General features: G+C 50.7%; 1 protein-coding gene across 2 annotated transcripts; it reads left to right on the top strand.

Annotated features, from left to right (window-relative positions):
* Positions 1-10,250: 10,250 nt before the first annotated feature.
* Positions 10,251-24,413, top strand: LOC144321085 (serpin A12-like). 2 transcript variants are annotated; one of them, XM_077910456.1, is made up of 5 exons: positions 10,251-10,490; positions 15,917-16,567; positions 18,203-18,473; positions 22,132-22,279; positions 23,904-24,413. In XM_077910456.1, exons 2-5 carry the CDS (start codon positions 15,934-15,936, stop codon positions 24,093-24,095), a joined length of 1,245 nt encoding a protein of 414 aa, XP_077766582.1. In that variant the 5' UTR covers positions 10,251-10,490; positions 15,917-15,933; the 3' UTR covers positions 24,096-24,413. The 2 variants fall into 2 exon arrangements, with proteins under 2 accessions (XP_077766582.1, XP_077766581.1); XM_077910455.1 differs by having other exon boundaries at positions 15,902-16,567.
* Positions 24,414-24,864: the final 451 nt, after the last annotated feature.

Genomic DNA, 24,864 nt, shown 5'->3' with positions numbered 1-24,864 from the left:
TTGGTTAAGTATATTCCTGGTTATCTTATGGTTTTTGGTGAAATTGTATATGGGATTGATTCCTTAATTTCTCTTTCTGCTGCTTCATTATTGGTGTATAGAAGTGCAACAGATTTCTGTACATTAATTTTGTATCCTGAGACTTTACTGAATTCATTTATCAGTTCTAACAGTTTTTTATTGGAGTCCTTTGGGTTTTCTACATAGAATATGTCATCTGCAAATAGTGAAAGCTTGACTTTTTCCTTGCTGATTTGATGCCTTTTCTTTTTTCTTGTCTGATTGCTGTGGCTAGGACTCTCAATACCATGCTGAATAAAAGTGGTGAGAGTGGACATTTCTGTCTTGGTCCTCCATTGTCCCCCACTTAGGATGAGACCATTGGGATGTTTTTGACACTTACTTGGATACATTTACTATGAACAATGCTTTCAACCTCCCTTATTTCTCCTGTGCTTAATGCAATGGCAGCATTATCTCTTGCTGGTATGTTCCTGTTTCCCTGGAGAATGCTAGAGACTCCTGGCCAGAGCCATTGAGGCCTAGAAGCCATTCACAGGCTTCCATTCCTTCACATTTCAATGCTGCCTTTCAGCTGGAACTGTCTTGGGATATGTGGGGTGTCATAAGCTGGGGAGTGGGGCTGGAAAGTTAGGGAGGCCCCAGATGCCTGGGAAGACAGTCCTTACTTCCTCCTGGCTGGTGGCCTGCTGACATCTGGGAGGACTGAACCCCATGGGCCCAGTCTGCCAGGCAGTCTTCTTAAGTCTGGGAAATCACTCATCCCTGGAAGAAAAAAGCAAAGCTTCCAATACTGGGATGGGGAGGGCTGGGGAGGAAAAAGATGTCAATCTGATATGCAGAAAAAGAAGACCATCAACTTAACACACGTGCTGGGCATCCAAACACACAGATGCACCGGGATGATGTTGTCCTATCTCTCTGGTGTCAGGTGTACAAAGGTGTGGCTCACATCAGCCTTGCTTGCTGCTATGTCCCAGGGGCCAGTATACAGTCAGGGCCAAATACATGTTTGTGAATGGATGGGGTGGGTGAAGGATTAACCTAGAGAGCAGGTGATGCCCTCCTGGAGGAGACACCAGTGAAAGCTGCCCTGTTGGCTTTGAGGAAACAGACAACGACTTGAGTATTGAGACACAAGCCTCCCAAATATACCCTGAAATCCTCTGCTCTGCTTCCTGCTACAATGAGTGCTACCTGTGGCACTGGGTGCATTAGACACTGTCTGAGCACAGCGAGGGCGTGAGCCTCACAAGCTGAGACCTGTGGAACTATAGATGGCCACATGTCCTTCCTCATCAGGTCCTGGGCCCTGGGACCCAGACAGCCATGTGTTAACCTCCAAAAGGCAAGTTCAGTGATGTTTATGGCCAGCACACTGGCTACCCTCCTTTTGATGCTCTTTCTTCCTGCACATTGTTCTATTGCATTAACTTAACCTGTGTGCATGTGTCTATATGTGTGTGTGCATGCATGTGCATGAGTGTGCGTGCATGCTTGTGTGCATGCGTGTGTTTATGTGCAATAGCTGAGGTGCCACCTAGAGTTTCAGCCTCCCTGTCCTTCTTATGACCACCACCCCTCCTGGAGTAGCTGCAGGAGCTGTCATTTTGTCACCTGTCCTGCCTCAACCCTTCATCCAGGCAAGGATGACCTGGGCCCTGGGATTAGCGAGTGGAACCCAGAAGCACTAAGGCAGTGTGTCTTGGTGGCAGAGGATAAGACATCAGTCAGCCTTGGAAGATGTTGGGTGTGATAGTTCCAGCAGATGTGTTCACTTAGCTAAGAAGTCACTCCAAGGTGACAAAGGAGCAGAGAAGCACAGGACAAAGAGAACAGTAAACAGAAGACCCTGGGCCAGAGTGAGAACAAGGAAGAGCAACTGTCTTTGTGGCTGGAGAAGGGCTACAGGGTGACAAGTTGGGAGGCCAGGGCACCCCCCGAGGTCCTGATTTCTTGCTTTTTCTCCCTGTCTTTGGCACCCAGCCTCACTCTTGACCACTGTGCATCCCTACACCCAGAGGTCACTGAGGCCTTGACTCAAATGACCCATGGGTCATGGGCTCAAAGGTCCACCACCTGCCTGTCTCCAGCCACCAGCTGCCACCACCTCAGAAGCTCCTTAGCCTTGCACTTCCCGAAGTCCACTTAGATACCTACGCTGGCCCAGATCAAGTCCCTGAGACCAGACCCACTGGCCCAGAGAATATCTGGGTCCACCTGAAGTCCCCCTGCTTGGTCACTCACATGAATTCAGTCATAAGCCTCCAGCCCTCATGGTTAGGGACCTTGCCCAAACCGAGCCTTTTAGAGCCACCTCCAAGCACCCACCTGGTCCCCAGCTACCCCAGTCCTGCCTGGTTTGCCCCAGGTGGCTACCCCACCCTGCATGGAGTTCTGAACATTGATCTCCCACACCACCAGGCATAACTGAGGGGTGACTCAGGGACTGGCTGAGAGCACCTGCCTGGCACTCCGCACATGCCGACGGCATATGCCTCCTGCCCAGCCCGGCATGCCCAAGGTCACCGGAGTGTGCCAGGTGGGACACAGCTGTGCCTGGGAGGCGGGGTGGGTGTGGTGAGGTGATGTGGACATATCTGTGGCAATGCTCCACCCTCTGTGGCTCATCTCCATTACCAGTGTCATCATTAAATCATCACAATTATATATAATAATGACAATGACAATAACAAAACAGTAAGACCAGCTCCTGTGGAGCGCCTGTGCGTGCCAGGTGCAGTTTGGGGGCTTTGCATGTGGAGGGGTAGGTATGAGCATGCCCATCTTACAGGTGAACAAGTTGAGGTGCAGAGACATGATGAGACCTGAGGGGGCACCGGGAGCCTGGTACTGCTCAGACCCACTCCCCTGCTCAGGCCATGAGTCCTCTGAGGAGTCACCAGGATGGCCTGGCTGCCCCCTGGGGGAGGGAAAGCATTTCCAGCCTGTGAAGAGACACACAGGTGCTGACAAAGCCCCCACCGGGCAGGTTCCGCTGGTGTTTGGAAGCCTGACGGCAGGACGTTGGCAGCCGTGTGCTCAGGGTTGAATCCCAGCGCCACACAGATATCGAGTCCAGCACACAGCATTTTTTTTTTTAAGTTCACACCAGAAGGGAAGACTGGGAAGCTACTGGCCCAGCCCTCAAGGACCCCTGCAAAATTGCCAAGTCCTGTGCGGGGTGGTGACGGCTGACACGGCACCTCTTCCAGTCCAGTTTCATTGATCCTCCCAGTGGATTTCTCAAGCATTCCCTGAGTTTATGGGTAAGGGAAGGAAGATCCTTGCAGATGAAGTAACTTGAAGAGGGCTGTGCAGCTGGAAGTGGTAGATGTGCAGCCTGGACCCAGATCTGCTGACTTCGGATCGAATCCTCTGGTCCCCACCTCTCCATGTCCCTGTTCTGTAACCTTCCCCGCTCTGAGGTTTTTCCTCCCTACTCCAGATTCCTGGGATGTTCCTGGTTCTTTCCTTGCCCCCATTAAAGGCATTGGGTATCAGTCATTCACACCTTAGTATGAGTAAGTTTCAGTCACTATGTTCTCTCTCCAAAAGTAATGGTCCTGCGCTTTTTGTCTTGGATTGTAGAGACAGTCCTCTGTAAAAGGTCTGTCTGGGATCAAAGAATAGCTCAGAATATAAATAAAGGGGACACGCTTACCAGCCCACATATGGTTTTTTGTTGCTCTTAAAAAAAAGATTATTTATTTATGTAAGAGAGGGAGAGAGGGAGAAAGAGAGAGCATGAGCTCAGGGAAGGACAGAGAGACAAGCAGACCCCCAATGTGGGACTTGATCCCAGGACCCCGAGATCATGACTTGAGCCCAAGTCAGACCCTTAACAGGCTGAGCCACCCAGGTGCCCCGACATGTGATTTTTATCAGGCTTCTTTTTCTCATTCAGGGAGGAGTGCTAGAAACGTGGGTGAGTGAGGGGAACCTCCCCTTCCACATTCTGGCCTGCCTTGAGCCTCGGCCCATCTACAGGACAAGCCCCGTGCGGATTGCTTCCAGAGCTATTTCACTCCTCATTCCTGCACTAGTGCCCTGCAGCTGGTCCTGGACTGGGTTTTGGGGGATGGCATGGGCATTCCTGGAGACTGGATGCGTAGTCTTGGGGGCTTCTTCACCCCTTCCCCACCCACATGGCTCAGCTCCCCCAGTCCCGTGGCTTGGGGTCTTAGATAGGCAGCCTTTCTGTTTTCCCAAATCTCTAAAAACCCAGAAATGAGTGCTTCTTGTTATACTTAACTGCACGGTAGCACATAAAATATCTGATAATTACCGAAATAGAGACATCTTTCCCTGTCTTTACACTGGTAAATAAATTATTCACAGATCTCAGCTTTCCTTAAAATTCTACTCTCAAGGGGGGACCTGGGTGGCTCGGTGGTTGAGCATCTGCCTTCAGCTCAGGGCATGACCCCAGGGTCCCAGGATGGAGTCCCACATCGGGCTCCCTGCAGGGAGCCTGCTTCCCCCTCCGCCTGTGTCTCTGCCTCTCTCTGTGTGTCTCTCATAAAAAAATAAATTAAATATTTTTTAAAAATTCTACTCTCACTGTCTGATCCATCATTTCTAACACATATGCCCTCGGATGGGAAGAATGGTAACCTATTCTTCTCTAGATGCCAGAGGATGAAAATGATGAGCATTGCATGACTTAGATAGGAAGAATCAGGTGCGCCTCATGCTCATTATTACTATTATAATTATTAATTATGCTATTATTAATTATTACTTATTTACCACCTTCACACTGTCACACTTGAGAGCCTTGCCAACAACTTGGTGAAGTGAGCAAAGCAGGTAGTTCTGTAATCCCACGGAACAGATAGAAACATGGGGCACAGAGAGGTTAAGCGGCCTGAGTGAGGTGGCCCAGCTAACACAGGATTGATGCAGGACCAGAACCCTGGCCTCTCTGACTCCGGGATCTGTGCTCCATTGCAACGTAAGGCCTCCTTGACAGCGAAGTGTCGCATTTCTTTGGAGGCCTTGCCTTGATTCACTGTTCGCCTCTGATGGTCGGAGGTAACCGTGAACCCACCCCACCCTGGCGTCTCGGGCTGTCCCATGTGCCGGCTGTCCCTTGTCTAGCCTGCTCACCCCGCCCTCTCTCCCCTTGCTGTCCCCAGGCCCAGTGTGATAGGAGAGTCTGGCAAGAATGCAGAAGAGGGGGATAGTCAGGTCAGGTGAGATCACTCCGCTTCTCCCCCTAGCTCACCGGCCCTTGGAAGGCCCGCCTTGCTCCTGGCCTGGCTTCTTAGGCAGCTGGGAAATGAATAAAGCATTTTGCAGAAGAGCCCACTGAGGCTCTGAGGGGGGTGGATAGAAATCAGCCGTGTGCATGGCCCGCAGGCGCTAAAATTCTACCTAGGGTTGCTCTGGGGCGCCCCGAGAGGGAGGACTGCCCACGGTCAGCCTTCACCAGTGCTCATTCCATACATTCCTGTGGTTTGTTATGGCCACACTTTCTCCAGCTGCCACCACACTGGGGTTGCCCGAGTGAAGCCAAGCCTCAGACCTCCCTTTAGAAAACAGGCGTCACCAACTCCAGGAAGACTTCCTTGCTCTCCCAGCTGGCTAAGTAGTATCTCTCCACTGGGAATTTGCAAGGGTTTGTTGAAGCCCCGGTCACAGATCTCGCTCTGTGACCGAGAGGGCTGTCCCCCTCCTGGTCCATGAGCTCCCGAGAGGGCACTTCGGTGCTTTCTCCCTGCACGGTGCCAGGCACATTGTAGACACTCGATCCGTGTTTCAACCCAAGCTCTGCCAGTCAGCGACCGAGAGGAGGCTGTTTTGGAAGAAAGCAGGAAAGAGGGTAAGAGGTGAAGCTGAATGACCAGCTCAGAAGTGAACAGGGCTGGGGCGAGGAGTGGGGGTGGGGTGCATGAGGTCTCCTGTGGCCGCTGGGCCACATGGAAGCAGATGAGCCATGTTAAATTCTGCAAACATTTAAGCAATGGCTTTTTATGCGATACAGACCATCCCCATTTTTCCCTCAGTCTCTCCCAAACTTGCTCCACTAATGGGATCCGCATTAATTTTTTTCTTTTATATTAAGATAGTATTATGAGTCTATCCATGTACTTAATAACCATGTGATAGTCAACATATGCACTATCCTAACTAACCTCAAGTTTTAAATCTACAGGGAGGGCATTACCATAGTCTTTCCCTCATACACTAGTAAGAAATAAATGTATATGTGTGTGTGTATGTGCATGTGCACACACTCCTGATATCTAATTGGTGGAGTTACCCCAAAGTGTACTACAGGGTTAAAATAGGAACTTTTTTTTTTTTTTTTTGGCAGTTTGTAATTGTCCTTCCATAAAGATTTTTCTGAAACTATCTGCTCCTCTACCTTCTGCTGTTCTGCTGTTATTCCAGACTCAAGTCCTGGCTAGAACATCATTTTTTAGAAAGATTTTATCTATCTATCTATCTATCTATCTATCTATCTATCTATCATCTATCTATCTATCTATCTATCATCTATCTAGTGTGCATGTAAGTGGAAGGAGGGGCAGAGAGAGAGGGAGAGAGAATCTCAAAGAGATTCCCAGCGGAGTGTGGAGCCCGACGCAGGACTCCATCCCAGGACCCTGACATCGAGACCTGGCCGAAACCAAGAGTTGGATGCTTAACCAACTGAGCCACCCAGGCGTCCCCTAGAATATCATTATGCACAGATTTAAGGTCTGTTTATTTTAAGTGCAATTGATTCATAGCATGACTGCCAAGAGGTTGGCCTCCTCAGGCAACCAGAGATCCAATGTACCTGGTACTCCCCCACTGAACAGGTGGGTAAACTGAGATCCAAGACAAGGTATGGCTTCCTCAGTCACCTGTACATTACGAGTCACCTATGTCTTAAGCCCAGAGCACAGGCCCAGGCCTATGGGTTCTAGACCTCCTTGTGCTTGGGGGAGAGCGGGGTGAGGTGCCTGCACCCAGCCTTCATCTGAGAAGTGGGGCAGGGAACATGTAGTTGTCTGTGCAGGGTGGCTGGTGTTTTACAGCAGTGCCAGGGCACTCTTGCCACTCCCCTCCCACCCCAGGGAGGGAATCTGGGGTGGATGATTCTATTCAGAGTTGTTACAGAGATCAGTACCATGGAACCAGGGACTGAAATAGTGTGTCATCCTGATTTCTGGACAGCATGCCCTCACCTTTCCCTATGAGCTTGCCTGGGTGCCAAACACTTAGGTCCTAGCTGGCTAGGTCTCCATCAGTGGACCTACAGAACGCCCACAATAGGCCTCGCAAAGTGCTGGATGCTATTTGGGCTGGGGGCAGAAAAGCAGGCCTGGGATTTCCTAGGAAGGGAGGAAGGGAACTCCCAGGCTAATTGCTGTCTGCGTGGGGACCCAGGCAGGGCATACTGGCCAGCCTGGGCTGGGGGTGGGGTGGGGAAGGAGGGAGGGAGGAGGTGATAGACGCAGGTGTGGCAGATCCTGGGCAGAAGCCCACCTAGGTTGCAGATGAGGCTGTTCAGCTAGGGAGTCTAGAGGACCCTACATGAAAAGCTGGGGGCCGCAGGACCAGGACATGAAGAGGACCAGCGGCCTGGGAGGAGCAAGACCTGGGAAAGACCAAGGAAGATTGACCAAGGGGAAAGGAAGGGATGGGGAGGCCAATCCAAGAAATATGCACGCATGTGTGTACATGCATGTGAGTGTGCAGGTGTGTGTGTGTGTGTGTGTGTGTGTGTGTGTCTTAGGGAAGAGAACCAAGGACCAAGGTGGCCATCCAAATCGACAGGCATTTTGTCCCCTTTTCCAAGCCTGGCTGCAGGGCCTGGACAGGGACCCCGGAGGTCAGTACTGGCTGTACAGATACTGTGGCCACCGATTTCATTTATGGTTTTCCAGAGCTGTCGATAGAGCAAGGAATTAGAAATCAGAAAGTCTGAGTTCTTAGTCTTGGGTCTGCTAATCATCTGACTGACTGAACCTCAGTTTTCTCACATGTAGAATGGGTCTAACAGCACCTAACTTACAAAATTAATGTGAAAAATACATAACATCCATCAGTAAATGTATCTTTTTATAATGCATAATAAGAAGCCTTTACCGAGCTTGGTTCTATCTCCAGGCCCTCCAGTGTCCCCAGCAGACCTGTGCCCTGGGACTCAGGACCTGGCACAGTCACTGATATGTTACTAGGTCCCTCAGAGGCCCAGCATCTGGGACAACCAAAGAGCAAGGGTGCACCCGGAAGCTCCCTGCTCCCCTCTCACCTTGATACATGGCCATGCTGTAAAAATGTACCCGGGCCATGCCGGAGCTGCAGGCCACTGCCTCTGGTCCGTCAGCTGGCTTCAGTGTTCCCAGGCTGGACAATCATCTCCCCCCTCCTAACCCTCAATGGACACCAGGCCCAAGTCCCTGGGCCTCGAGTGTTCTCATCTATGGGTGGTCAGGATGGTCCCCAGTCTAGGCTGTGGCCCCTTGATGGGTGCTGGGAGGGGGCTGGGCTTCCACAGCCATTGGTCTCCACCAGCACCTGCCCCTGCAAGGCTACCTGGGCTGATCAGGACCCCGATGGCTCATTTCCCTGGTGGGAGTGGGCAGGTGTTCCCTGAGATTCAGGGTCTGCCCCCCACCCTGTGGCTCCCCTCCACTGTGGCCTCCTGGTCTGTGGGCACCATCTGAGCTCGGGCATCCCCGATACAGCCCCATATTGCTCGGCAAGCATCCCCACCTGGCCACGATGTTGTCCCTCCCCGGCCTCACCCCTGCGTCTGCCGTGGGAATTTGCCCCAGAGCACAGCGTGTCTGTGGCAGGCCAGTGGGTGTGGGCCGAAGACTCACACAGGTCTCACCCTGTCATTAGCAAGCAGGGTTCTTGTCTCCCAAACCAGGGCATGGACTCGGATTCTGGGTCGGCATCTGATGGGCTGGATTCCGGCCTCTGCCACGGTGAGACCACAGCCCTCATCTCAGCCCATCGGCTGCCATGGCCACATTCCATGTTCTCACAGTGACCAGAGCCCCACAGTGAGGCCTCTGGCCTCAGCCAGTCTCTCCGTGTATCTGGTCCAGATTCACTGCAGCAGACAGGCCCACCTCCCTGGGTGAGGGGAGGAGGCAGCTCATGGCCTCCTGCAGAGGCTCTTCCTCATGATTTTGGCAGCTCTGGGGCCCCACGTCTCCACAGCCTGGTTGGTCTGCTCTGGGAGTGGGTCAGGATGTTGTTGACCCAAGCCTGGGGAAGAGCCAGTGTCCCCTCTATTGCCAAAGGCTTGGCTGGGTCAACTGCTCTGTACAGCTTTGGGGATGCAAGTCATGCCTCTGCTAAAAGAGGAAGAGAAACACTGTCCCTACCTCTTGGTACTGTGGTCACACAAGACCTATTACGGATCATCACAAAGTGGGGAAGAAATATCTGCAGGATTTTTCCGCTCAGTGGAATTAGTTGGAGAAAACTGAATTGAAAACAGGTGCAGGGGCACAGCGGTGACTCAGTCGTTTGAGCATCTGATTCTTGACTTCAGCTCAGGCCATGATCTCAGGGTTGTGAGATCGAGCCCCGAGTCCAGCTCTGTGCTGAGCATGGAATCTGCTCGAGAGTCTCTCTCTGCCCCTCTGCCCCTCCTCCTGCTTGTGTGCTCTCTCTCTCTCTCTGTCAAAATAAATGAAATCTCAAAAGACAAAACGAAACAAAACAAAATGAAGCAGGTGCATTGGGCTCTTCCATCCTGGGATCAGCGAGTTTGAAGGAAAGAATTTCATTTTATTTTAAATCTTCTAAAAATTAATTCCTAGGTAATACCCCTTCCTTAAAGACAACTTGGAAGATGCAGGAAAGTCCAGAGGAGGTGGCGATAAACCGTCCAGTCTCATTCCTCCAGGGCAACACGCAGCAGGAAAGCAATTTGCGATTTTCTTGAAGGATCACAACTTTGATGTGAGTGATTCCCCATTACCTCCAACAGAAACTACCTGTTTCGTTGTTTCCCTTCCCCCCAAAGGACTCCAAGTGATCAAAGGTAGTAGAACTGATAGACGTAGAGTACTGAAAAAACAGCAAAAGAAACAAGTGGGGATTAATGGGAATGACCCCAAGAAACCCAGCCATCAACTTCTTCCCATCAGTGCCAGCGGTGATGTTTGGGTTGAATATTTAACAGCAATCTATCCGTAGAACACACCAGGTCCCAGGCCCACAGAGATTGGGAAATGGGCTCGTTGCAAAAGATATAAATGGACTTCATTAGAAAAGCCACAGCCCAAGCAGGTGTGGTCTAAATATCGCGCTGCTGCCTCCGGGGATGAGGAGAAGCCCCCGAGGAAGTGGTGTGGCCACTGCTCCCCGAGTCCCATCACCTGCCCACTCAGGCCAGCTAATTTTATTGGCCTTCAGTCTACTTTACCAAGAGGCTATGGAAGTATAAATAATAAAGCAAGAAAAGCAGATCCATTTGGCTGGCGCAGTGGATTTCTCCTGAATGTGCTGTGAGTACAATATCTTCTCTTTGAAAAAGCTCAGTGCTCTTCGTTTGTTTCTTTGGGTATTTTTTTTTTTTTTTTTGTATACTCCATACAAAGTTTGCTTTTAGTTGTGGGAGGATGGAGTGCAGTCCCACGGTGGGTTTCTTAAAGAAAATTCTGGAAGATTTCGGAATCCGGGAAACCTCTCTCCTGAAAAGTACACTGGGCATTTTGGGGAGCCCTGATTAATTTTTGTGGATGTTGACCCCCCCCCCCCCCCCCGCCCAGTGCTTTTCCTAGGCAAAAAACTTTGGTAGGCGTGAGAATGGGAGCTGTTCCAGGAGATAAGGGGGTCCTTCCAGGTCTGGTCTGCCCTTGCCCCATGGTTCAGGCTACGCTCAGCCTTGTCTGTGGGCTGTTTCTATATCTTTATCTCTCTCCGAGGAAAGGAGCTGTCTCTACCAACCCACGATTTCGTGGAGAAAGGCAGGCCCAGCAGCCAGTTCCACACACTGTTGCAGAACTGCCTTAATGAGTTGGATTTGCACTCTGATCCATCAGAATGCATGTCGTGACCTCAGCTAGCTTCTTTGTCTTCTGGGTCTCCATCTCCCTGTACGGCATGAGTGGACCTGAGGTTTGCTGGTCACTCAGCCCTTCCAACCCATGTATCCCCTCATCCTGGAACAAGGTCACTGAGGGCAGGAGGAAGAGCCAGGCAAAGAGCTGGAAAGTGCTTGAGGATCTGGAGAAGTCTGCGGGGCTGGCTGTGGGCATCACCTCCCAGGACAGAGAGCTCCATGTCTGGGCTCCAGGGAAGGCTAGGGAGGGCATTGCACCGGCGCCCCTGTGTCTGGCACAGAGTGAAGGTTCAAGATAGTTCTTAAAAGAATGAAGGCAGAAATCTCCAGGGCAAATTTGGGCTGAGATGATGAACTTGTGTTCCACCCTCTTTGTTGCCCAGGAAGGAGGTCAGAGTCTACCACCATACTCACTAGATTTCACAGGTCTCTCTCGTCCAGCAGGGGAGGAAGGCTATATCTCACCACCACCTAGTTCTCAACTTGCCTCCAAAAATAGCGTCTAATATGTTTAAAGCCATTTCCTCTTAAAATGATATCATCCCTTAAAATGGGTGGGCCCCAGAGCAGAGCTGGGATGCATCCTCAAACCCGGGGCTTTGGGGCTGGTCTTCTGGGATGCCAAGGCACATTTTTAGGAAGGGTCCCTCACACCCTAGATGCCCTCTGAGGGAAGAGCATTGAGTTTATACAAGTACCATGCCCTCTGTTGGAGACTTCTGGAAAGGACTGGAAGGAAACGGGTCTCAGAGAGCCTGGGGTTCCTTGGGGCAGGACAGGACACTTCTGTCCAGCCTGTGCAAGAGGAGGCTTCTCACTGAGAAGGAGGCGCTGTGGTTGCCCTGCTGGCAGTCACTCCTTAGGGTGCAAGCCCGTGGGAGGGCAATTTGTCCAAAGCACCCTACACTTTATAGTCTCACCTGCTTGAGGACGGACACTGCAGGAACTGGGCAGTAACAAATAGCCCAAACCGCTCTGCACTGATAGTTCTGATTCTTGCTCCTGCTCTGTTTGGTGCTGCATTTTGTCTTCCCAAACCTCCAATGATAGGAAGTATAAAAGGACATTTTTGTTGAATATGCTATCCTATCCCACTCTCCCCACTCCTGAGTCTCTTTGATTAGCTGATTCCAGTTACTAAGCTCATCAGGATGGTGTGAGGGGCAAAAGGAGAGCCCCCTCCCCAGGGACCTCCCTCCACACATGCAGATGGTGGACACCTATGCCCCTCGGTCCCTCAGAGGGCTCCTCATCTGCCTTGGGTCTGTCTTCAGGAGGCATGACTCCCGAGTCAGGGCCATACTATTGCATCTATTCAGAGAAAGAGAAAGGGATTGTTTTCTCCAGTTAAAACGGAATGTGGGAGCAGGAGAGTCAGAGAGGAGTTACAATACTGATGGTAGATTTATCTGCCCCATGTGACCTCTACCGTGTTCAGGTCCTATCTTGTTCCTTTTCTTCCTGATTGTGTTTATTTATTTTATTAGGGTGACAACCACACACACACACACACTCCAAACTAATAACCAACAAAGAGTTGCTCAACATGGGCAGCCTATCAATTTATTGGGAAACAACCAGTTGCTCAGCTGTTTTAATGAATGGAATAAAAGTTAGCCTCCTCAGGCATCTGGGACTGGTACCCATCTGACAAGTTTGAATCAAGTTTGGAGCCTGTGATGACAGCTGGAGAAGCCCAGAAATGGGGCCAGTGTGGGCTGTTTTGGGGGAAGAAAGGCTGGGCTGTTGGGACTCCGTGGGGCAGGGCCAGGGGCTCGTGGGGACCACCGTGACACAGGCTCATGGAGGTGGGGGAAGCTGAGACCCAGCCAGGGTGTGGTCGGTGTCTCCACAGCCAGGGGCAGTGAGGTGATTCGCAACATCTAGTGGGGAGGAAGCCAAAGTATCACTCCCCTCACCCATTTAGTAGATGAAGACACTGAGGCTCTGAAGAGTTATTAGTCTTATTCTGGGTCAAGACACACACACACACACACACACACACACACACACGAGAGGACCAATATCCAGACTTCTAATTCCATAACCAGTTCTTATTCCAAAAACTCGGAGAAGTAGAAAAGACTTTTAGGGGCCACTGACTGAGCATCATCACTCTAAAAGTGTGTGGGCTATGTGTGTCCGCGCCATCTGCGCCAGAAGCTTCCAGAAGCTTCCCTCCTCTGCTCTAGGTTCTGGCTCTATACCCAGACCAAGACTCGGCTCCCAGCAGATTGCCCAAAGACTTTCCATCTCACCTGACTGGTGGTGAACCTACTGCTGAGAATGTTCTCCCCACTCTTTGGCTGAGGTGGCTAACTTCTGCACTCCTGGGCGTTGGGAAATAGTGCCCATGCAGGCAGTGATCTACTCTGGAATGCAAAAAGCTTCTATTTTTATTTCTTTTATTTTTTCCTAATTTTTATTTAAATTCTAGCTAGCTAACATACCGTGTGATGTTGGTTTCAGGAGTGGAATTTAGTGATTCATCACTTCCGTACAACACCCAGTGCTCATCCCAACAGGTGCAGTTTCTATTTTTAAACCAGGCCGACTCTGTAAACAGTCCAGTCCACTAACCTGAGAGATCGAATCCTTTCTACTTTAAACTTTCTTTCCTTTATCTGAAACATCCTCAGGGGTTTTACAAATCTTGCCTTCTATAACCCGTCTTCAGACAGCCCCTAGAACCCTTGTCCACCACCAGCTGTGTTTAACTTTTCTAAAATGTATGTCAGAAGGAGTGAAAGGTGCTGAGAGATCACCGAGAGGCAGAGAGGAGGCATCCTTTTCAAATGTCACACAGCAAAAAGGCATGAGATCAAAGTCTGGAGTCCTCACTGCTTGGTAGTCCTGGAATTTTTTTATACACACCTGTATTTGGTAGGATGCTTTTGGCCTTGGGTGGTTGACTACGTAACTCACACTAGCACAGTTGGAAGTCTACAGGCAGGATGGGCTCCAAGTTTGCCTAATCTGTGGCTCCAGCTCTGACTTCTCTGCAAAGCCTTGCATGCATACACACCTTCCTGCCCAGGACATCCAGAGAAAGAGAGAGGGCGGCACCCCAATATGCCATCACCTTCATTGCCTCACTTAAGTCATGTGCCCCTCCCAGAACAGCTACTAGGGCAGAGCCTCAATCAGTCATGTGACCTGGTTGGATTGGGCTCAACTTCTGAGCCACCCCAAGTCAAGGCCCCCTTGGAGCTGGGGATGGAGCCCTGCCCTTGAGGCACATGGGCTGTCTAAGGAGGGGGAGACACCTAGAAAAATAAAGTTCCATTAGAAGATGGAAGCAATGAGTAGGATCCACTAGAGTTTTCAAACATTGGGTCAGAGCCTCTCTGAAGACCCTGTGTGCTGGGCTGAGGGTTGTGTCCACAAGACCCGGAGTGGAGGGTTTGAGGGAACAAAGAACTTGGCGATTCGGGGCACTCCCAGTGCAGGTTCTATGCAGGTGTTCATTTATCATTCATTTGGTCAACTGGAAAGAGCCTACTCAGTGCCTGGGCACCAGGGATTTAGCTGCGTGGACCTTGCTGGTGCCAGGTCCAGTTCCCCTTGGTGGGCGGTGCTGTGAGGGTTAGTTGCTAACAGCTCGCAGCTTCTGTCCCCAATCCAGAAGACTGCCTCTGGTGTGTTGGAACCAAGTGACCCGAGAAGTTCTACCACAGGCCCTGCCTCCTGGAGGCAGACTAGCCACTGACAGCTGGCCCAAAGCCCTGCCCCTCCCCTCTCAGGGTGGATGTTGCATGTGGTTGATGCTCTAGAGCCGTCTCCTGTGAAGCAAGCCAAGTCTCCATATTACATGGGACCCCATCCTTGCTTGGAATATCAACCTTTTTTGGCAGCTCTCTGTAGCCTTGGGGCTGGGAATGAAGGGAAAACAGAAAATGAAACTTTTGTCCCCTCAAAACTCAATCTTGTCGGGAGGTGCTGAGCTGAGAAGTGGCAAAAGGAGCACCTGTCCTGGAGCCAGGCAGATTTGACTTTTCCTCTCTATAACACTGTCTCTTTTCCTGGAAAAGGTGCAGGGAAAGAAGTTTATTAGAGACCTGGGTTCTCCTGGGATGGGTATCCATCACTGACCATGTGATCTTAGACAAAGGGCTTTATTTCTGCCAATTAGTCAGGATTCTTTTGATTATAAGGGGAAAAAATCCAACTTAAACCAGACAATCCTAAAAGGGAAATGTATTGGCCCTTCTACCTTGGAGAAACCAGAGGTGTGTGAGCTTCAGGTAAAGCTTGACTCAGGGACTCCAAAGATGTCACCAAGTACATCTCCCCATTTCTCTCTTTCAATATTTCTCTCTTTTCTGTCCTTCTGTTTGTGGCAACCATAGCCACATTTGGTCTGGAACTATATCACCAAGCCGGACACCTTAGAATTAAGAGTCCTGTGCATTCTCAGGGAAGGATACTGACTGATCTGATTCTGGTCACTTGCATTCCTTAACCAATCAGCATGGCAGTGGATGGGGTATTCTGATGGCCTAGACCTGGTCACATGCTCACACTGCGAGGATATTCTTACTATGCTCCAGTGGAGTGGAGGAAGCAGTTCCTCAAAGGAATTGAGATATTATTACTATAATTTGAGGGAGAAGAGTACAAAATCAAGAGCTGTCTTCTACACTCAGCTTTCTCATTGATGAAATGGGGCAACCATTTCTAGTTCTCTGGGGTGATTGCAAAGCATAAGTGCCAAAATGGATGTGAAAGGATTTATAAACCACCATGTAAATCACATGCTAGTCACAGTATTGCTTCTTTAATCTGGTCTTCCTTGTGGGTAATATAGTGACAATGGGGTTGTTTTGTTCTTTTTCTTTTTCTGCTAATCTCAAGTCTACTACTCAACAGGACAATCTCCAAGGAAAATGAACCCCATGCTGGGCCTGGGCCTCCTTTTTGCTGGCCTTCTCACTGTGGAAGGTCTTCTGAATTCCAAGTCCCCTGTGAAGTATCGTGGACCCAAGAGCCAGATCCAGTCATGGAAGGGAATGAAGGCAGCCGAGGGGCTCATAAAGCGGAACACAGACTTCGGCTGCAAGCTTTATAGGAAGCTGGCTTCCAATAGCCCCAGAAAGAACATCTTCTTTTCCCCCTTGAGCATCTCTGCAGCCTTCTCCATGCTGTCTCTGGGTGCCCAGGACTCCACCCTGGATGAGATCAAGCAGGGCTTCAATTTCAGGAATATGCCAGAGAGAGACATTCATGAGGGCTTTCATTACCTCATCTACAGGATGAACCAGGGCAGCCAGGACCTCGAACTACACCTTAGAAACACCTTGTTTATCGACCAGAAGTTGCAGCCAGAGAAGAAGTTTCTGACAAATGTCAAGAACCTGTACAGTGCAGACACTGTCCCCACCAACTTCCAGAATTTAGGAGATACTCGGAAGCAAATCAATGACTATGTCAGTCAGAAGACCCAGGGGAAAATCAACAACCTGATCAAGAATATAGACCCTGGCACTGTGATGCTTCTTACAAATTGTATTTTCTTTCGAGGTAAGGCTTGGAGCATGTTGGGAAGGATAAAATTTCCAGTAGATTTGGATTAAAGATCTGTTTGGCCACGTGCTTGCTCTGCGACTTTGAATTCATAATAATTAATCCATCAGAATCCCATTTGTTCTACCTGCAAAATGAGTGCCTTTATATATAACTCATTGGGCAGTTATTGGGACTCAAAGTAAAAATGCATGAGAAATAAATTTGGGGAAGTCTACATCATTCTCCATATGTGCATTTTCATTATTACTGATTATCCTAACACAATGTTGGTCATAGAGGTTGGAGTGGCATCCTTTTCCCCATTTCTTAGATAAAGAAAGTGTAATGTGGAAAGGGATGAATGGACTTTGAGTTACAAAGCCAGTGAATCAGAGTCAGGACTAGAACTTACTTCTCTTGACCCACAGGCTGTGCACTTTATGTTACTTCAAGTAGACACTCAGGATGGTGACGGTGTTGATGGTGGTGATGATGTGCCTCTGTCTCCTTGTCATATTTTGTAAATTCCCCAAATCTGAGGGTAAGAGACCAAAAAATAAGATGGAAAAACATTCCCAAATCCAAGCTTCATACCTACCACCACCCCACACACACACATACCACACATACACAGCACTCACATGCCACATGCACACACAAAGTTTGGCCAGAATGGCTAAGAAGCAGAGGCCAACAGCCCTCAGGTCAGGCAAGATCACTGTGGGGCTGTCAGAGACATGGTTCTGAATATGGAAGTTCAGCTTTCCCAAAATGCACAGTGAGACTATGGCCTAGAGGAAAAAAGCAATGGTAGAAAGGAGATCTGGAGTTTTCTCAAGTCCCCACATCACCTAGATTGTAAAAGCAATGGCAACAGTGATGCTGACGATGACTAGCATCCACTCAACACTCACTGTATGAGATCACTGAGCTGTGCTGCCTTTCCCACTCAGTCACACAGCAGCTCTATGAGGTACCTGTTAAAATCTTCCTTCTTCTGACAAGGACGCTGAAGCCTAGAGAGGCTAAGACACTTGTCTAAGGCCATCCTTCCAGAACAATGAAGCCAGAGTTGACCTCAGGGACTTGGTCCTCAGGGGCCCCTATGGGGGACTGTGTGAAAAAGCCCAGGTCCAAGTTTATGCCTAATGGCATCAAAGAGTTCCCACGATCAAAGAGGAGGGGTCCAAACACCCAACTTTGAGTGTTTGCTGCTCTTCAGCAGGTTCTCAAAAGCAGCCCGTTCCATCAGTTTTCTCATTCCTACATGAGAGCAGGTACTCCGGGACTGTCGGAATAGGGTATTTACACTCACATCAGACCCAAACAGCTCCCACTAAGTATAACCCAGGCCCCTCTGCTGGGACACAATCCTCAGGAGCACCTGGGCTTCAGGTGGTCCATAGGTCACCTCTCAGCTCAGCAGTTCTGGTTGTGGCTTCTTTGGGAACAATCAGACCCATTCCCATCTTACCAGGAGTTTTCAGGGCATGGCACAAAGACAAGGACTCCTGGAGACCTGCCCTGACATCTCAGAGTATCCAAACCCCCTCCTTGAATCCATGTGGACAGAGACCAGTGGTTATCTGGGTCCAGTCACCTCTTTCCTTTCAGGACACTCATGCCACTTTGTCCTTCTCCAATCTTAAGCCAGGTGGCAACACGAATTTGATCCAAAAATAACTAAAGAGGAAGACTTCTTTTTGGATGGAAACCAACGAGTGAAGGTGCCCATGATGTTCCGTGGGGGCATGTATGAGACTGGTTATGATGAACAGCTCTCCTGCACTATTCTGGAAATGCCCTACCAGGGCACCATCTCTGCCACCTTCATCCTTCCTGATGAGGGCAAAATGAAGACTGTGGAGGAGGCCTTGAAGGCGGACACTTTTGACAGATGGAAAAAATTAATCACTCGAAGGTATGAGGGTGCCTGGCACATGCGGCTGCTTCCTTCTTCCTGCCTTCCCTTCCACTTTTTGCTGCTTCTAGCCCAGATTTATTGAGCTCATACCCCCTGGCCAAGTCCTATTCTGGGATCCGTGGTGAATTTGTATTTTGGTAGGAAGTAGACCAGAAAAGAAGTCATAGGAATATAGTGAAACACTTTCTCTTAGAGGGAGATGCATTTATCACGAGAGTGGAGTGGACAGAGCAAAACCACGGCAGGCAGTGGTGGTGGAGGGGCCTCCACAGAGCCAGTGGCCTGGAGCTAAGTCTTTAAGGCTGAACCATGGCATGCATGGATAGAAGAGGAGTGATAGAATCCTAGGCAGAGAGAAACATCAAGGACAAACACAGGCTGTCAAAGGGAGCTGTGTATTGTACACAGAGTCATGTTTTCGACTGTACTGTCATAACAAAACCAGCGAAATGTGTCCCAAATAAGTTATACTAATAATAGTTGAAGGACCAAAGTGAGTAAATATTTTTTTAAAACCCCATAAAATTGGAACAGATGTAAGATGAGCCTACAAAATTCTTCTCAGGCATTTGCTTACCAATAGATTTTCTCAAGAAGGGTCAGGGCTGGGGACTTGGCAGTGTAGACTTGGGGAGGAAAGGTGTCTGGATGGTCACCTCCCTGCTCTGAGGACTGTCCCTTCTACCTTGCCCCCACCATTGTTCTCCACTTGAAGAGTCTTTCCTGACAGCGTGGCTGACACACTGTCGGGAGCTTAAGAGGGTTCTAGTGGAGGTAGGTACGAGGCTAGAATGGAGCTGGGGCTGCTGTGGGTGCTCTTTCACACAAAACGCACCCTCAGCAGTGGACAGAACATATCTTGGATATCTAAATTGAGCTGCAAACTCCATAAAAGAGGAATTCCTGTTCTGAATGCTTCAGATAAAGTCACTATATTGGGGGGATGGGAAGAAGAAGCAGGCTAAATGGTAGGTCATCTCAAGAGGACTGCTATGCTTGGGGTCTGCACAGCACCCCCTGATCCTCCCTGCTGAAAAACAGGGCCTGCAGTGGGGGGAGGCAAAGTCTGGCCCCTGAAATAGGAGGAAGCATCTGGGTTCCAACCTTAGCTGAGACCCAGTGTTCTCTATGACATGGCCCCCTAATGCTGGCCTCATAGGACTCTTGAGAGGATCAAATGTGCCTTAGCAGAGCATGACCCCACCGAGGGTACGTACAAATGGGAGGTTGTCTGTCCTTCCCCTTATAAGAGGCAGGACTCCAAGGTTCTTAAAAGATCATCTGGACTTCAGGTTCCTTGAGTGATGGGTGTCCTGCAGATCTGGTCTTCCTCCCTACTAGGTGGACCTTCAGGATGGTGGCCTGTTGGTTGAAGATAAAGGCACATCCCTCTTAACACAGGGACCCCACCAAGGGGACTGACAGTTTCTAACCTGTGCCATACAGATTCTGAGTCCACAGAAGTGTCTTGGGGAGTGAGAGGTATAGAAGGTGAAGGAAAAGTGGGCTCCATGCCCACCACCCCTGCTTTATCCAGAAGTCCTGGCTTCATGCAACATGGGATCCAGAAGGTCGCATTTCCTTTAGTATTCAAACTATGATTTGAGAGCCTGCAATATGATTAAGGGGTCCCAGCATCCTCATCTCCAAGTTAATCCTGCCAATTTGCCATGGGGTCGAGCCTACCAGCAGACTAGCTCTAAACTGCACACAGATGTTCCCAGAAGACGCTTGCAATCTCTGTGGCTTCAGGACGGGGATCCACACTCCTCTCTGTGCCCCCTGCAAGTGTGAGATGGGCCCTTTGAGATTTCCAGTAGGCCAGCACAGGCCTTACTGGAGGTTTGGGTTTCACAGAACCAAAGTTCTTTGCAGAGGCCCAAGGATACTATGGAGCACAGATGCAACTTTCTGTGCAGGGAGTACAGGCTGCTCTTCTGGGCTCTTCTACAGCTCCTGTCCTGCCTCCCCCCACCACATTGGGACTGCAACCACTTCCCAATGGTCTCATAGCACCCACTCTGGTGCCCCCCATTCCCTACCACCAAGAGTATATTTTTCACACTGCAGACAAATAACCATTTTCAGCCCCAAAGCAAGAGTATGTCACTCAAAAACCCTACTGTGGTTCCCCACTTCACTCAGGAAAAAAATGATCCAGCTTGCCTGATGCCTTTGCCTCCTTCAAAGTTTCTCAAATCTTCCCAGTGCCCCAGCATTCCTGATTCCTCCAAAGTGATCTGTATTTTACCCCCTTGCACGCACTGGCTTCTTATACACAGACTCCCAGTCTATATGCATTGATGCTCGTGGGCGGCTTTTCATCGTGTGGACTTTCGTGTCTGTCTTCCTTCACACTCAAGGGTTTTGCCTCTTCTGTTTAACACATGCATCTAAGCATCTGATGTGTATACAGGAGGCACTCCATTTGTTGAGCAAATGAATGAATGGAAAGGTAAGTCATTGGGCCTGTGGCAGGTACTTAAAGCCATGAACCAAATGAGGTCCCTCTGGAGGGAGGAAAGATAGAAGAGAAGAGGACTGAAGGGTGAGGCTTGGAGCATCACAGACAGTACAGGTGGGCGACTAGGTGGTGCCGGCAAAAGGTGAGCGGGGGATCTGCTCTCCGAGAGCTGTCTTTTGGGTCAAGCAAGCTGAAGTCAGCAGGGACCCCAGGAAGTGGAATGTTGAGGGCAAGGGCCCAAGTGGAGTGGGCTGAGGCTGTAGGGGGTGGAAGTGGAGCTCCCTGGCAGAGACAACTCCTTTCTACTATGAAAGGAAGAAAAGGAATCACCCGGCAGCTGGGGAGGCTACTCGGGGCCAGTGGAGGTGTGTTTGCTTCTGTCGTGTAGGATCGTGGTTATCGGAGAACACGGTGTGTTCCCGAGGATGATGAAGCAAACACCGTTCCTGATGGATGGTGCGGAACACAGAGGGATGCAGGCAGGAATGAGGTCCTAGGTAGGCAAGAAGGGACAGGGCTCAAGGCTGGGGGCCAGGAACCCATGGCCAGGCCCAGGCAGGGGGTGCCAATTGGGTCCCACCCCCAGAGCACCTGAGGCCCTAACGGTGTGTGTGTGTGTGTGTGTGTAAGGAGGAGCACCTGCTGGCCAGGACTGGGAGCACCCAAGCCCAGTTGCTTTACGCTCTTACTGCCCCCTGCCTGCTGTGATGAGCACCGTCATTTCGCCCAAGTGGCTTAGGGAGATGAGATCATTTGCTCCAAGTCATGGAGCCCGTGAGAGTCAGAGCAGATCTGAGCTCAGGTCTGCTTGGCCTCAGTCCCCAGGCCCTTGCCACCTCTGGCATCCAGCCTGCTGGACCAGGACAGGCTCGGGGCTTGGGCAAAGCTGGGACTCTCAGGGGGACGACACCTTCGTCTCTGCCACCAAAGGGGCCCTGAAACAGTGGGACTTGAGACAATTTCTGTGGGTGAGGGCTCTGGGGCAGGTTTTCTAGGAAGAAGGGACACAGTTCAGAGATCATAGGTGTTTGAAGCCAGGGTCCCAGGGTCAGAGTCCCTCCTCGGTCTGGGGACAAAGGGTCTAAGACCTCCAGGGCTGGGAAGACTGATGTCTCATTCATCACCAACCCTGCGGCCTGCTGGGGAAAGCAAGGAGACCCTGCCACTCACTTGTCACTCCCATGTCCCCAGGGTCGTAGACGTGTCCTTGCCCAGGTTCTCCATCACTGGTAACTATGACCTGAAGAGGACCCTCTCCTACCTGGGTATCACCAAAATCTTTGAGGAGCATGGTGATCTCACCCGGATCTCCCCTCATCGAAGCCTGAAAGTGGGAGAGGTAAGCCTGCCTGGCCTGGATGCCCGCCCTTCCCGCAAGGAGCCTTCGCACAGCCCTGGGCCAGAGACCCTGTCACAGCAGCTGAATGAGTCTTGTCCCACCACCAGTCAGGCCGGGCCCCAATCCAGCTCTGTCCCTAACCAGCCCTGTCATCCTGGGAGAATCACAGAAGCTCCCCAACCTTCCCGTTTCTAGGCTTTAAAGTTGGAACTATCAAGCTCCTGGTGCTAGTTTGGAGGTCGATTCTATGCAACAAACAAGTGATCAAGCCTGGAACATTTATCAGGCTGAGAACCAGTCTAGGTTTGACCTAGAGCCTCTTCCAAAGACCTCACAGCCTCGTTGGGAGTAAATTGCAAACATGCTCTACATGAGCAAGAGATGAGCAAGCCAAGGGCCCTGTGGTTTCTAGCCAGGCTGAGCACCTGCCTGCTGGGGTGCACAGAGGACCATGTGGGGTAGGCCCCCCAGGTGTAGCAGGTATAATACAGGACACCCAGTTAAATTCAAACTCCAGGTAAGTGATGAATAATTTCTTTAGTCCAAAATATTGCATGGGATACGCTTATGCTAAAAATATTCAGCATTTATCTGAAATTCAAATTTAGCTGTCCATCATGTATTTTACCTGGCAACCCTACTTTTAAGGGCATTGGGCATTGGGGGTGGAGACCATCTTCCAGTAGTAGGAGCAGCTGAGCCAAAGGCTGGACTGCAGGAGAGCTTGGCGACCCAGCCAGTGGGGATGGGGGGTGCTACGTGGGAAGCTCGGACCAATCCAATCTGGGAGAGATCCTAGCTGCCAAGCTGAGCTGATACTAGGCACTGATTAGGATTTCTTTTCTAGTTTGCAAGAGGAAGGAAGACAGTTAATAGAACTTTCTTGCTCTTAGGTTCTCCTGCCATAGACTTCCCATCAAGAAGAGTCAGTGCCAGCTGCCCCTCTCCTGTGGGCCTTTATTCAGTTCCACGCCTCGCTTCTCTTCTGCAGTTAGGTGCGCCCGTGGCTGTGATTCCTTGTGCCAACAATGGCTATGGGCTGGCCCACTAGTAAAATTGTTAGGATGTTGTAGAATGGAATGAAATGCGTCAGTATGTGCAGAAGCCCAGCTGTGTCCCAGGGTGGATCACCGCAGCACAGATGGGGGTGCTCTGGGGTGTATCTGGGGTCTCAGTTGTTTCCGACCCCTCCTCACCCCAAATCTGGTTCCTTCCTCACCGTCTGTCCCCCAGGAAGCTGAGAGGAGGATGGGCAGGCCTGGAGGCTTCTTAGCTCAAATGCCATCACCCCCCCTTCCATCTAGCTAAGGTTCCACAGACTTCTTTCTGCCCTTACACTGCTCAGCACTTCCCTGTAATTCTCGGAAGGACAGCGAACCCCACCCCATCCTCCCCACTGCCACTGCTGCTCCCCCAGCCTCATTATTCCCTTCACGCCAGCTCCGCTTGTCCTGCATCCTTCCGGCAGTGACAGCAGAAGAGCGAGGAGCCCCAGGGTGGCTGGCACCAAGTCACATCACTGCTGTGCTGGGCCACCCTGGCTGCAGCCTCTCCTTCCTGGGGCCTCTCGTGTCCTTGGCCCAGACTGGCTTGGCGGCCCTGACCTTGTTCCCAATTCCCACAGGCGGTGCACGAAGCGGTGCTGAAGATGGATGAGAAGGGCACAGAGGGCGCAGCCGGCTCCGGAGCCCAGACGCTGCCCATGCAGACGCCGCTGCCCATCAAGTTGAACAAACCGTTTCTGGTGTTTATTAAGGATGATGTTGTGTCCACCATAATCTTCTTGGGAAAGATTGTGAATCCTACTGGGAAATAAGGGGGATTTCCAGCTGGCTGCAGACCCCAGCAGCAGCCTGGGGCTGAAAATGTCTCACCTGCCTGAGATTGGGATCCCAGGACCTTCTAATCTAATCCCATGCCTTCATGAGCTCCCCAGGCCACTGTCCAAACAGGCAGCACCACTGGCCCTGGGGGCTTCTGTGTCCCCCCCGCTCCATCCTCCCTCAGCCCCCTCCCTGCCTGGTCCAGCATCCTTGGGCTTAGATGCCCTACCCCCACCCACTTGGCTGCCTGTGATCTCCCCTCTCCGGAGAGGCAGGCGGGGTTTGTGATTTAATAAATACACCCTCGGTTCTGCTGTTGGTGAATAACTTTGGGAAGCTATGAGACAAGGCAAGCGCCTGGGCTTTGGAAAGAGAGAGAGACCTGGGTTCGAATCTTTGTAACAAAGTATCGTTGGGAAAGCCACATACCTCCTCTGAGCCTCTATATCTGTATTCCTGGAACCAGGTCAGTAATACGCCCCGCTGGGGCTCTGAGAAAACTAGCATCGGGCTGTAGAAAAGCTAGTTCTGTTTGGTGAGCTCTTAGCCTTGGGTCTTTGATAAGTTAGGTCTCCCGCAGGATCCGCACGGGAGTTGTGGGCTCTCCAGGCATCCAGTGAGGTGGCAAAGCTGAGGTGGGGCTGGCCCGGCCTTAGAGGGATGGATCCTGGAGCAGCTGCAGCTAAGGATTCGCTTGCAAAAGAAGAGCCTGGGGTTTGAAGTGCTAGCAAGCTCAACTCAAGGGTGAATGGGGTCTGTGCA

Source organism: Canis aureus, chromosome 9 (assembly GCF_053574225.1).
Source record: "Canis aureus isolate CA01 chromosome 9, VMU_Caureus_v.1.0, whole genome shotgun sequence".
In the NCBI taxonomy this organism is placed as follows: domain Eukaryota; kingdom Metazoa; phylum Chordata; class Mammalia; order Carnivora; family Canidae; genus Canis; species Canis aureus.
The sequence above is the reverse complement of the archived record's forward strand: the minus strand, read 5'-3'. Positions and strand labels throughout refer to the sequence as shown.